At 36.6% G+C, this 14,829-nt stretch overlaps 1 protein-coding gene across 1 annotated transcript; it reads right to left on the reverse strand.

The window, feature by feature from the left end:
• Window positions 1-2,230: 2,230 nt before the first annotated feature.
• FNDC7 (fibronectin type III domain containing 7) lies at window positions 2,231-14,358 on the reverse strand. Its single transcript, XM_075759069.1, is given in 13 exon segments — window positions 2,231-2,264; window positions 2,266-2,344; window positions 2,963-3,214; window positions 3,947-4,201; window positions 5,186-5,440; window positions 5,866-6,123; window positions 6,809-7,063; window positions 8,318-8,575; window positions 9,087-9,355; window positions 10,084-10,330; window positions 12,182-12,439; window positions 13,495-13,513; window positions 13,951-14,358. Coding segments are annotated over 13 exon segments (2,502 nt in total). The 5' UTR covers window positions 14,014-14,358.
• Window positions 14,359-14,829: the final 471 nt, after the last annotated feature.

A 14,829-nucleotide genomic window follows, 5' to 3' on the forward strand; every position in this document is an offset into this window, starting at 1 on the left:
GCTTATATGAAAACAAGAAAGTTATGGCTTGAATTTGATTCCAAGAGAAACTGATTGCTTTAGACCTCTGAAAATCCACTTAACAGCCACCTGGTTAAACATATAGGCTTTGGTGACAGTGTTTGACAATGATGACTGCAAAGAAAAAATATTTAAATAAAATCCTCAAGGGAGAAAGTTGTGAACAAGACTTATTTTTACATTCTTTCCTTTTTTTTTTTAAGTTAGATGAGAAATAAAACCAACTTTTTATTAAGTAATGCAGGGCAATTTTAAATAATCTTTCCTAAGGAAAGACTTGTTTGACAGTGAATAAATGCAGATCGTATTGTAAGAAGCAACATGTAATTCTTGGGCCATCTACAATCAATTTATTGAAGAGTGAGACTCCCATGAGATTATTTTGTGCAGTGACTGAGATACCCCGTACAACTGTGTTCTGTGAAGAAACGAAACTTTCAGAATGCATGGTGTCTATTTTTATAAGCTGAAAATAGTGTTAAAAACCCTGTTGCCTTTGGTAACATTTATACATAAACTTCTGAAGGCTGTTTTTGTAAGATTATCTTTGAATAATTGTTTTACTTTTTATGTGCATGTAGAACCCTTGAACTTTGCTTTCTATATTGGCTGAAAAAGTAACCACTGGGGAGTATGAGGAAAAGGCTCTGCCTTTTCTGAAAAATGGGAAATTAAACTTTTAGTAATAACTGTCAGTTCTTCATTAGCCACAAAGCAAAACAAGTCAGTTGATGTGAAGAGGACATTATCTTTACCCTCATGAGTCACCTCTCAAAATTGTGAAGGAAGAAGCTTTTTTTTTTTTGAAATTTAAATTAAAATGAAATACTTGGAATACTTGATTAAGCCTCAAGCTACTTTTAATTGAGTGCACCTAAACTGCTTTTTTTTTTTTAAAGAGTTAAACTTCACTCTTAATCTTTATTTCACCTTTTACTATTTCATTGATACATGAGGTCTAGAATACACTGACTGATTAATAACTGTCTTGGAAGAGCTTTTAAAACTGATTGCTTTACAGGGAAAATTACAATTCAAGATTACAGAGATCTCTATCTGTGTTCATCTGCATTTTAAAAATTATCAGTTGGGGCTCACATTTGATGTCCTGGATTAGATCTCGGCTATGGCTAACTGTTCAGCTGCCCTCCTCCCAGTCCTCAAGCAGCTGTGAGCATTGCAGTTAAACGCAGTTTTTGTCTTTCCAGCTTCACGGAAAGAAAGACCAAGAAGAGTGTTTCGGAGAATGGTGTTGTGAACAACCTCAACATCCATGATAGCTGTAGGAGGAGATGATCAGCCATAGGAGAAAAGAAGTCAGCAGTGACTTCTTGCCATCCTTTTGAGATGAGGGCAGTATATAGTCCATAACACCGGTACTTTTTTAGAGAATGAGCAATTTTAGATAGCAAAGTACATAAATGAATGCTGAAGAGTATCTTGATCTGTTTGGATTTTGAGGGCTTTTTTGGGGAACCGCAGAATAATATGATAAAAAGCTTAATGAAGTGACAGAGGATTTTGTTGTAAATGGAGAGGACAAATCAGTATTGATAGTGGGAGTAGACAATATGAAGTTTCTGAGATAAACAGGATGGATTTTAACAAACCAGTTATCTTTAGGATATACAGGACTGGTGAAACTTATCCCTCCAATCCCAAAGATTTAAGCAGCAGGAAAAGTTTGATCAATACATCCTAATCTGAATTATGACTCATAACTCCTTATCTCAACCAGAATTTTCATCTAGAAATGCTGTTCTGCATTGCTCTTTCCTCTATAAGTCATTATAACAGAATTCAGAAATTAAAACAATTTCAGTTATGGAAAAGCAACTGTCTTGAGAAATGTTTGTTTCAGTGACTGCTTTTGAGGTTGTTTCAGTTGTAGGCAAATAAAGCACAAGACTATCTTTTGAAACCCCAGCAGAAATTAAGGTAGAATAGGTTAAGCCACATTTTTTTAAAAATAAAAATCAGAAGTTTAATTTGTAATGGGACATGGTGAGGCTATACAAGATAAGCCTGCCTTTTATTATGTGCTATCAGATAAATAGTAACTATTGTGACAGTGTAGAATGCATGATGGTATACAGGCCACAACATAGGTAAGTTTTTTTTTTTTAATTATACATTATAAGATGGGGGAGTGAGACAAACCTGCATAAACACTGACACAAGCCATGACTGTCAAATACAAAGTTGCATCTTATTTAGAATTACATGATGCTAACATGTTTGTAAAACATCATGGATTTGGAATGAATGTACTTTGTGCTCTTACCTGTTCCAACAGAGCTTCCAGAACAGGTTACTGAAATGACATGAAACAGTTATATTAATGTTAGGTGTCAGGTTGTAAACTGGAAAACATTAGTAGTCTGTAGAATGTAGTCTATGCTATACAACTGTGCAATCCCATCAGATAGAAGTAGTTTTAAAATGGATTAGATTTATGCCCTGGGAAAGGAATCCCAAGGAAATTACTACCCCTTGAAACAATTTCTACTTTAAAAATGTGCTTAGGGGTGGTTCTTAGAAGTTTTTGATTTGTTTGTTTATTCAAAAACAGTAATTCTATAAAAAAATTAGAAAACATACAATTAAAAATCCTCATTTATTTGCTTTTGTATTCTAACAGCTACTGCCCTCCTAACTGAAAATTAACTTCTCTATATTCACCAGGTTATGAGTGATCCAGTTCAGAGGCACCTGTAAGTGCATAAGTATGCCCAGTCCCAAAATGCTCCTGTGAAGTTCCCATCACAGACACTGCAAGACAGCACCCATAAAGTTTACTCTGGAGTCAACACTAGAATACAAAAATTCTATTCCATGCCACCTTTACTCACATAACTTTGGCTTACATTTTAATCATCTAGCATGCATGGACAAAAATACATCATTCAAAGAAATTTAAGTTTTACCTGAATATATTTTTTTTTTTTTTGACAAAATGTAAGCTTTGGCCCCTTATCTCTAACTGGAGACACTACCACTGTGTAGACATCCCCACAAGGTATCTCAGCAATGTCACAGTTACTTAGACCTGAACTAGGGGTACAGGTGAAATTGCCTTTTAAGCCACGTAAATCAGTATTGCAGTTTATTGTTTCATCAGAAGCTTGCCAGTATGCCCTGATGCTATTATTGCCGAGTCTGTGTAGCTTCACCCCAGATGGGCAGCAAGCACCTAATAAAATAAGAAACATTAATAAGGAAATTTTGTGAACGTGCAACACATTTTTAATTCCTAGAGTTAATATGATTACTATTGCACTAGATACCAACATTTCAATGAGAAAATATTATTTCACAGAAAGCCAAAGTAATGCTTGAACTGAGCTAGGGAAGAAAATGTTCTATCAGACTCATGTTATGAAGCTGGAATTCAGCCATTGTTTTACACGGCTGACTCTCCTGACTATGGAGGCACCAGAGCTATACCATCATGCATTCTACACTATCACAATAGTTACTATTTATCTGATAGCACATAATAAAAGGCAGGCTTATCTTGTATAGCCTCACCATGTCCCATTACAAATTAAACTTCTGATTTTTATTTTTAAAAAAATGTGGCTTAACTTAACCTATTCTACCTTAATTTCTGCTGGGGTTTCAAAGGATAGTGCCCAGAATTCTTTTATGGTCTCTACAATTTAATTATGCCATAGCATATTTTAAATTGAAAAATTGGTTCTGAAGCAATATTATCAAAACTTTATATGGCCACCTGTTGGCTGTTATAAGAACAGGGTTTTAATTATATGTGAAAATAATCCAAAGTGCATTTATTTGAGAGAAGGAACTGTATTAACTATGTATTGAATTTCACCTGCACTATTTGTATGAGAGGAACACTATACAAAGTAAATTGCATATTGAGTCTTTTTCTTCCCAATTGCATTTACAATTTACATACTGGAAGAATATCCTTGATATGTGCAAGTGGATGTCAAGCCCATTTCACCGATTGCTTTCAGAGATACTGTATAGTTAGTGCCGCGTGTGATGCATCCCAGGAGACAGTAGTTTTGAAGAGTGTGACACTTTGTTTATCCTTTTGGAGACTCCAGTGTTGTTACATATGTCTGTGCACCCATCCCAACAGACCAGCTGATATTTGTTACAGACTGTGTCACTTGAGTTATTATCAGGTCATTAGGGCAACAAGGAGCTTAAAAAGAACAAAAAATAGAGAAGTCAATTCTTTTTTTGTACTTGGAAAATGGAAGGGTTTTTTGGGTGTTGCAACTAGAATAATACATGATCAAGAGCAAAGGAATGAAGACGTGCATACTTTTCAAGCAAATGTTAGCATGTTGAAAACCACTTGACTATTCTGGCAAGCTTCTAATAAACGGAGCATCAGTATAAGATTGATGTGTCTCTAAGAGTGAGTTATAACCCTGGAATTACTATACAATGATTGTTCACCAAGATACTAAAAATTACTAAAATTTGTTGTCAGAATATCAGGGTACATCTGTAGCACGGTCCATCTCTATCCCTCAAGTCATATAGCTCAGGCCAGCTCTGTCTCTGTTTAAAGTCTCTTCCTCTACAGTGCAAAATAACTGCAGCCAAACTGCCTGTTAAAAACACATCCTGGTGTACATTAATCTCTGAACTGTGCCTGCAGATCATCTGGGTAAGTGGTACAGGACAAAACTCTGCTAGCAAATTAACAGGAGGAATGGTGGGAAGGATGTGCTTTTATCTGTTCTTCACAGTGTTTGTTTATTGACATGGACGTCACCTCATTGCCTCTCCCAGTAATATTAAAAGTCAAAATGCTGACAAGTTATAGGATCAGAGGATCATCGGATATCCTGAGTTGGAAGGGACCCATAAGGATCATGGAGTCCAACTCCAAGTTATGCATTACATTAGTGGACTATGTTATTAGATTTTAGTTAGCGGTACCAGATGATGATTGGTTGCACTAAGGCTTCTCAGTATGAGGCAAGTGATCCTTCCTTCTCACACACACATAGATGGACACACATTTAGGCAGCGGACATCCAGCATCCAGCAATAGCTAGTATAATATGCATACATTGTAATTAAAAAAAAAAGTGCCAAAATCATATAAAGATACATAGAATTATTTTAATATTATGCTGCTAAATATTTTCCACTATATACAATTCCCACATACCTGTCTCCAAAGGGACACTGTAGCTTGGTAAGCTCCGTCCTGCTGGTGATCTTGCTATAGCACTAACAGAGAAAGCAGATCCACAGGGAAGGTTAACTAGGGTACAAGAATTTCCAGAGCTTGTGCAATGCCAAAGCCCAGCCTCGCCTCTGGCAGTGACAATATAGGTAGCTTCTTCATTGGTAGATTGCCAGCGCACACTGATTACAGAAAGAGCCTCCTTTGAGATATTTTTAATTTCAGGACTGCAGGGAGCTGAAATATTTCATATTAACAGTATTTAAACAGATTGTTTATGCATACTATATAAGTTACACATGAAAATTAAATTCCTGTCAGAACTGACAAACTACTTTGGAAAAGTATATGATCCTTAAATGTTTACTCCTGGTGAGAATTTAGAACTTGTGACGGAACTGATAACATAAGGATTTTGCATACAAAACCAGAGATGAATTGTATATCTGATTTTCAAAAACTTGGAGCTATCAGAAGCTTTCAATCCAAATCTGGTTTTAGGTCCCTGCTTACAGTGTATTTTTAAGGAATTCCAGTAATTTTTAAAAATTTTTATCAGTTACAGTAACTTAGCACTCCAGTAATGCTTTTTACCCATGAATCACTGCGGTGTCTGACTAATTGTTTCTTCTGCTAAAGGAAAATAAGAATGATCATAATACCTGTTGCCAGGTACTTAGATGCACATGACGGGTTGCTGCCCCTGGCCTCACTGAAAGAATAAACTCTGACATTATATCAGGTGTTGCACTGCAGGGCAGATAAGGTGCAGGCCGTGGCGGTGTCGTTGCAGAGCACGGCGCCGCTCCAGCCAATGGCTCTCGTTTCGTACAGTTCAGCACCACGGACAGGAGCCCAGGTGATCTGCATGGTGTCGCTCGACACGAACGCGGCCCTGACGTCGCTGGGGCAACAAGGTGCTGGGAATACACCAGGCAGAGAGGGAAACTTGAACGTGAACTGAAAACTGGCACAAAGCCAAGAGCCTTGTTTCAGTTATCTATGTGCTTCACAAATCTCCAAAGGTGACTGATATTGCGCAGTCTCATTAATCCCAGGCTTACTACTTGAATTAATTCCGTACCCCTCCTTCCAAATCAATAGAGGACATTCTAATGCTTAGATAAGACATAGGAATTACATATAGCCTTGATTTAAAATTTCAAAGCATCTAGAGGTTAAATAATTCTAACAATGTTCTTCACAATTTCTCATTGAACTCATAATTTTTTCATTTTCCAAATACAAAAACTCTCTATGAGGAAGTTTAAGACTTTGGTCCACCCTTCCTAAAGCAATCGAAAAAAACCCCCAGGACTAGAATTTAAATGTTATGCCAGAACTGTGTGTTATTCATATGGCCTTGACTGAAGATTGTACATTGTTGAACTATTTTCAAGTTTGTAAGCACTTGACTATGCAAGTTAAATTCAACTGAAATGTGAAACGGTTCTTTTTCTCTGCCAACTTTTGTGTGTTTTGCCCAAAACCTGAATAAAAATAGAGGTTTAAATTGTTATCTTCCAATAAAAATGTCCCATCAGCTCTATCATAAACATAGCTAAAGGATCCAAAATTAATTTGCAAGAATACATTGCTACTTACCAGTGGTGTAATTGAAAAAATCACCTAAAGGACTCTGCCCTGCCTTGTTATATGCAAAGACACTAATGAAATAAGTGAAGCCACAGTCTGACTGGAAATGGCATTGAGTATGTGATGTGTTGCTGTGCACTTCCAAGCCATCATCACTCTTCACAAAAACCACATAATAATGACCAAAATTGACAGTAGACCATGATGCTAACAAGTGGCCAGGTTCATCCTCTTCAATTGATAGATTTACTGGTGCACAAGGAACTGGAAAAAAAAAATTAAAAAAGAAAGAAGAAAATAATTGTAATCAGAATATTTTTATTTATACTTTTGGGAATAAAGGAAAATGAGGAATATATAGAATTATTCTACTCAGCTTGAACAGTTGTTCTGTCTTGTTCAAGAAAACAGCAAGTTATCTGCCCTTACAGAGGATGCTACTTACATTTAGATGAAAAGTGGGTATGATTTTTACAGAACAAAATAGATGCTACCTTCATGTTTTACAGAAAACAGATCTGCTTAAGGAACCCCTGTGAACAAAACCAGTGGCACCGGGTAGTACTTCAAAGGAACTGGCACAGTCTGTGCTCACAAACAGTAGTTTTGGATGACAACTGGAATACTGGCTTGAATAGCAGTTGGCATCCGAAAGCCTTTATGTGAAAACCCTTCATATATTGGTATGAAACTCACTGGCTGTGTCTGAATAGAGCAGTCCTTTGCTCATGTTTCCTTTCTGGTGGCATCCCAAAATGTCACATTAAACTGTGAACTCCATGGCTTTTGCTTAAATAACATTTACTTTCTAGTGGAAATAGTTTAGCTTGCTGCTATTAGAATAAATATTTGCTTGTATGGGCAGTTCATCTAACAGGTCAGGAAGCAATCACCTCTGACATGGCAGTGGTGCTAAGTAATGAGCAACTTTTTGTCCTGATGAAGCTGCTACCTGAGAATGGTCTGTGACAACATCTTAATTTAGTCTAGTGGTGCTACTTCAGCTGAATGTGGTTTTGTTGATCTCCTTTCTAACTAACAACTAGATTTAGCCTAGAACAGTTCTCAGCCTAGGGGCAGTCCTTAATGCTATTTCCTCACAGATTCCTCCCAATCTGTTCATGACAGACCTGACACAGTAGGACAGATCCGTTTATTCCTTACATTAGTTTCACACTCAGAAAATTGACTTTAGAACAGGTGCTTCTGGTAAGAGGAAAATGCAAGCTTACTGGTTCAGCCAACGATATATACACCATTGCAAGTTTTTCTCACAGAAATATGAAGTAAGTTTAGGCTATTATCTCCAAAATAGAAAGGCATGTGGCACAGTTCATGCATGAAGTTCGGAAGGAGAAATAAATATTTGAGAACCACTTGTGAATCGTAATGGACCAATTTACATTTGAAATTAAAGAAATATAAGTTAAAATGCTGTAAGGTATATAAGGATCAACGACACATACTAGTTTTTAAGCTTACTGCATCAGTAGGCTTACAAGGATCAACGACACATACTAGTTTTTAAGCTTACTGCATCGGTAGGCTCACTAGATTGAGCATCATTGTATGCTGTGACAGAAACATAATACTCAGAGACACACTGGAGAGATGGCACCACGCAGGAGGCAGAAGATGTGTTACACTTCAGTTTCAAAAGTCCAGTGCAGGCTGTCACACTGTAAGTTAGAGCTCCTTCTGTTGGCATCCAAGAAACAATAGCTTTTAAAGTACCACTATTAAAAGCTACTTGAACATCCGCTGGTGCATTAGGACCTACGGTATATCAGTTTGAAACACATAAATACAACTTATCATATGGCCTACAGGCATGATCTTGTCCATAAGTTGCAAACTAAATACAATTTTTGTGGTACAGACCTCACCCTCATTTATATGAAAGTGACAATTTTTTAAAGAAATAGTTCTAGGTGTACACCATCAGAAAGCCTCCTGTTGAAACTCCTTGCCGTATTTGAATATTTGCTTCTCAGTTAGAAAAATCCTCAAATCAGTCTAAGCTTGTGTAATCCTTACCCAGGCCTGTCCTAGGTACAACTTTAGTGGTAGTTAATGGTATCTTTGCCTCAGTAATATTCATTAAACATAGCCATGTTATCTGAGCTTTCATGAACTTTGAGATGGGGTAAAAATTATATGATCTGAAAATTTACCCAATGTATCTTTGAAAAACATAACACAATCACACGTGCACATAAATACTTCCTGGTATATCCTTTTTTTTTTTTTTTATGTTTACTTGAATTCAGGAAAGAAAATTTCTTACCTGTTCTTTGGTTATTTGTGAAATCATCTCCAGGTATCCCATTGACACTCCAGGCATATGCCTTGATAGTATAGAGAGTTCCTGGGTCTAGATTTGTAAATATCGAGGATGTATTGGTGGTGGTCTCCTTCAGCATTCTGCCCAAACCATCTGATCTCATGAGGGACACAGAGAATCCAGCTGCCATATACACAGCTTTCCAGCTCACTGCAATGGAGTCACAACTCGGAGAATGAACAAACAAAATTGGAGCAGCCAGGACTGTTGAGAAAGAACACTGATTAAGCTTTTGGTTTTTTGCTAATACCGTTTGAAAGGGCCACATTTGAAATGAATACATAGAAACAACAATCACCAAACTCTTGAGAGACAAATTCAGCGACAACAAAAACAGAAAAATAAATTAATGCAAGACTGACAGAATAAATATGAAAACTGATTTGGTGCGTCCATTATGATATTTCAGGTTTTGTAAAATGAATGTAACTCATACACAAAGTATGAAAGGTTGAGTGCGTAGAAGAACGAAAATCACCAAGATACTGCGTGTTCTTGTCCTCTAAGTTTTACATTGTCTTATTATTTTTATACTTTTAGTTGTTTCTTCATTTCTTCCATTCCCTCAAGTTATGTCTTTTGTTAAATTCTGATTTTGTTAAAATAAAATACATATATTCATACAAATTCTAGCAAAATTTCCTGTTAGATATTTAACATACAGTACTGTCACAAAGTAAACCATTAGTTCAGACTCTTGTCCTGGTCATTAAGTCAGATGGCTGAATTTTAGTCCTCAAAAACTGAAAGGAGAATGTGATCAATACAATTTAAAAACACAAGATTATAATAATTCAGTACTAGTACACTCCTGGGCTATACTGTTCTTTTCTGTTCAAATTTTAAGAAAAAAAGAAAAAAAAAAAGGATGCTTGCATGAATGCTTTATATCATAATAACATTACAGAATTTAATTTGAAATAAGCATTTGAAAGTCCACCTGTTTTTGAAAGGTGATGGCTGGCTTTTTCCTCCTGAATTTATAGATCTGATAGTGATCCTGTACAAGGTGGCAGGTTTCAGTCCCGTCACTGTGCCTGCAGAATTTGTAACTACAGTTTCAATGAAGGAATCTCCATCTTGTGCAGACAGCAGATAACTAATAGCCCCAGGTACCACTCTCCATTCCACTGTGATGCTGTTGCTAAGTTTTGAATAAGCTTGGTCAATAACAGGTATGTCTGGAGCTAAAAGGGAAATAACGATAGACATATTGAAGTTGGGGAACTCAGCCCTGTGAAACGCTAAGTGCTCTGAACATTTCACAAAGACTGGTCAGGACAAAAGGCCTACCCTTTCTATGAATGTTTAAAATTTAAGTTAAACGAAGCTTAAATGAACATTAAAAAACTACACAGAGTCTTGAGATATTCTAGACCAACTTTCATCTTTCAATAAAAATATTCTAGTACCCTTGAAATCACTATTGAAAATGACCATTATTTAACCTAGGTTGCACTGAGAGGTCTCTTTTTTGTCTTGCTCTGTAGCCAATTAAGTATACTGGATGTTTACAGAAAGCAATATACAAAGCTATATATACAAAGAAGCAGCAGATGTTTATACAAAGCAGTCTGAAATAGGAAGCTGAATCACAGGTATTTCTATATCAGAGCAACATACAAGAATTTAGTTTGGAAGGGACCACAGGAAGTCTTCTTATCCAACCCCCTGCTCAGAGCAGATATACTTAGATATACAATAACATGACACATCAAATATTGCAATAAAATCCTATTTCTATTATTATGCTATGCTGCAGGCCATTCAGAAAGAGTCTGCTCTTGTGTACTGCAGTCACAAACATAACTACAGAGGGTGTATTTCTTAGCCACGAGTAACTTAAGTTCAGTAGTCTAGATTTTCAGACTAGAATCAGCATATATAAAGCAAGTACGTATGTTGCAAAGCTGCAAAAACTCACTAGAAGAGAAATAAAAGATAAAATGAAGGTGTATTCCACCTAAAATTAAGAAAAGGAATGAAAACATATTTGGGACAACATTATGTGCCTTGAAGCAAACTTATTTATAGCACGGCAGCTAATTTGGGATTTCAGAGACCCTAGCAAGCATTATACATGACTATATAACTCCTGATCATTATGTCTGCTCTCTTAGTCCCAAGCATTTTCTTATTCCGCTACAATCAGATATCCTCTTGTGCCCATTTGTAAAAATGGTAACATGTACTTTATATGACCATGCCTATGGGACATTTGCAGGTGTGCCTTGAGCGAGCTATTGCACTATGGTTTGGTTGGGGTTTTTTTTCCTTTTAAAATACTATCTTTAGTAACAATTCATAAAAATTTCCTACGCAAGTCTAAGGGATTTACTTGCCCACCAGTCAAGTAGAGAATATATACCACTTGATTTATATCAGAAATAAATTACAGAACATTAATATCTGTTCTCACACAACTAAGCTAGCCATAGAGGTTTTTATATACTCATCAGGATAAACACAGCTACTTTTTTATTTTCAATTTTTATTGTAATAGTTACTTTTATAAGAAACAAATGCTAATGGAAAAAAATTGGCTATTTCTAAAAATTATCAGTTGAAGTATTTTAAAAACAGAATTTGAACAGAATGTTTTTTCAATTACATTTCAGTGATGAAATGAAAAAGCACTTCTATTTATGCAGATTGTCCTTCAATATCCATCGATGACTTATATGGTACAAGGCCTTTTGTGAATGAAACACAAATACCATTTATCAGCATCAGTACTGAAAAATGTATATAGCTTCACATCTGTATTTCATTTCATTCATTATGAAAGGGTAGGTGATTTGGAAAGCTGCAGTCTGAGCAAGCTGTGCGTGGCAGGTCAGGGAAACATATATATTACAAAAAAAAGCAGTGGAGAAAAGGAGCTAATCATGCTAATATTGAACTCAGTAGGAGAACCAGCAAAAGGCTTCAACAGGAATGGCAGCTATTCCCTACCAGTACAATGAAACATCAAGGATAAAATTCCAGTCCTACAGAGGTCAATGGAAATTATATTTCACAAAGTTTCTCTCACTAACCTGTTGACCACATAATTTGTGTTTCTGCAAGAATAATTCCATTCTTGTCAATGTTTTCTGCTTGTATAGCATAAATAATATTGGGAATTAATGAAGTTAGAGTTCCTTTAAGTGTAACATCACTAAAGCGAGCCAGTAATGAATGTCCTACAGTATTCACAGCTATAGCTGTGACTCTGTAAGATGAGGCTCCTGAAAACTTGGGCCATCTGAGATAAACACTTCTTGATGTCACATCATATATAGACAAAGAGAAACCTGGAAAAAAAAAATATTGAACAAACATTTCAGTCATTCCTGAATTTAGTCAAGTCTTGACAAGAAGATTGTTCAGTGCCTTATCAAGAATCTACGTGATCTAATTTTCAGAAGATAGGTATTCCACTGCATTTGTAGTGCTATCTCCCTAGTTAACTTTTGTAATCCATTAATTACTGTAATAACTGCTGCACGCTCTCATAATATCATGTTGTGATGATTGCTGTTTTTCTTAAAACCTCCATATGTTGTAGTCTTAATTATTTAAAAAAATACTGAGTATAATCCGTAAGTGACTATACAACAAGTGTCAACAGTATTCCACACATGAATAGGATCAAATGCTTGTTTTGCAAACCATGAAAAGAATATGCTATAGCAAATGTCCAGATACTGCAACAACATGTCTGCAATGACTAAGATTTTAGGCTCTTTACAGTGCAGTATATGCAGGAACATATACTATCACCAGAGAACGAATGAATTCTGAGAGCACTTCTTGTTATTTCGCATTCTTCAAATTTTAAACTAAGCAGTATTCACATTTAAGGCAATAGGAGCTGTAGGCACAAAATACGAGACTGAAGAAAATAAAAAATTTTATAAACCATTGGAAATATTTCTGCTTAGGAGACCATGCTTCTTCTGGTATTTTTTGTGTGTGATTTTTTTTTTTTAATTAAAAGATACAACAAATAACTGGGTGCAAATATGGGACAGTTTGAATCCTATTTGTAGCACAGTTATATAGGTAATGAACAGCACAATTTGTCCAGCCCAGTGTTCCCCCTGGTTCACACTAGTGTCAAGGCACAAGTGATCTGTCAGAATCTTTGTGCAAGTGTCCAACATAATTGGGACTCCTAAAAATAAGGTTTAAAATCTATAAAGATATCAATATAGATTTTTAAAGCTGAATCAAACTTGAAAACAATTTTTATTTATAAAGTTGCTGGAACTTACAGAATGTTTTATTAAAAAACACATGTGTGTATTCTCTTCAGACCCATTCAAAAATAAGCAGCCAAAACCAAAATACCACTTTGAAGATTTACCTGTGTTAGCTGAAGAGATCTGAAAAGGAACATGCAAAAAAAATTAGAAACATTGAGTGAAATATTTTATTTGGAAAATTAAAAATCTAATAACATTAGTAACAACAACTTAAAATATTACATATTTTTAAAACATATTTTCCTGATTCGCTCAGACTCTTTATGCACGGGAAGTTTATGCAACCAGTGAGATCTCGTTCAGGTATGCAGTTCATATTAGTTCTTCATTTTCCTCTCTGAATCTCCCTATTGATCCAGTTTTCAGTTGTAGACAGACTTCAAAAGATCTGGAGTCCTAATGTATTATTTTATTTTTCAGTCACTTGTAAACACTGCAAAAGTGTAATACTAACAAACTCTATGTCACATAGTGTCTACCGTAACAGTTAGTTTACTTTTACAAAGAGTACAATATCATTCTTGAAAATAGTTTTGAAGCAAATGAGTTGCACTCACCATTTTCAGGCAGTTGAAAAACAGTCCAAGAAATACCAATGATTTACTTGTCACACTGCACATCTTGTCAGAACTTTGTTCCAGCCTTCACATGGGGATGAACTCAGGGCGATTCCTGCTGTGACCAGTAATATTTTGCAGCAGCGCTGTCACCGTAGGTTTACTCCCTGGGACGAGAGGAGGTCGCGTTAGGTTGGGGCCTCCTCCCTGCCACACTAGAGCCTGCCAGCGGTTACCAAAACCATGGTGAAATGAGTCCGACACAGCATTGAACTTTTAGGCAGGTGAGTGGTGGGGTTTTTCCCCCTTCTGTTGCAGGATGCAGTTTCTGCATTGCATATGCAAAATGCATAAAATAATCAAGCCCAGCATAAATTCTGAATTTGCTGTTCAGCTTATTATCTGTTGCCTTTTTGTCTACTTACAAGGATCTTTTTTTCCTGTCAGGAATGACACCCTCATCATATTCCCTTTTGAATGGAACACAGCCATACCGACTGGAAAACACTCTTCCTTGTGCTTTGCGTTGCAGAGAGAAATTTTCCTCTCAGTCCTGTGTATTGGTACCAGCTGCTGGTTCGTCTTTGACAACACGCCTTGATGTCTTCAAACTATAACTTCTGACAGATTTTAGGCGTCAAGAAAGGGTATCCTTCTATGACCCGATAGTGTTTTCTGCGGTGGTTGACACAAACATAACCGGGAACCTGGGGACCGTTTCTATGAGGGAGCCACGCGGTAAGGAAGGTTTTGCACCCCGAGGGGACCCAGGACCAGGGCAGATTTCGCGGAGGCTCCCTGACCAGGCGGTCTTCCCGCCTCCGCGGCTGCTCCCCACACCGCACAAGGAGCCCACCTCGGAGCTCGGGAGGCGGCTCC

The sequence above is a fragment of the Balearica regulorum genome, chromosome 8 (assembly GCF_011004875.1).
Source record: "Balearica regulorum gibbericeps isolate bBalReg1 chromosome 8, bBalReg1.pri, whole genome shotgun sequence".
Taxonomy (NCBI): Eukaryota; Metazoa; Chordata; class Aves; order Gruiformes; family Gruidae; genus Balearica; species Balearica regulorum.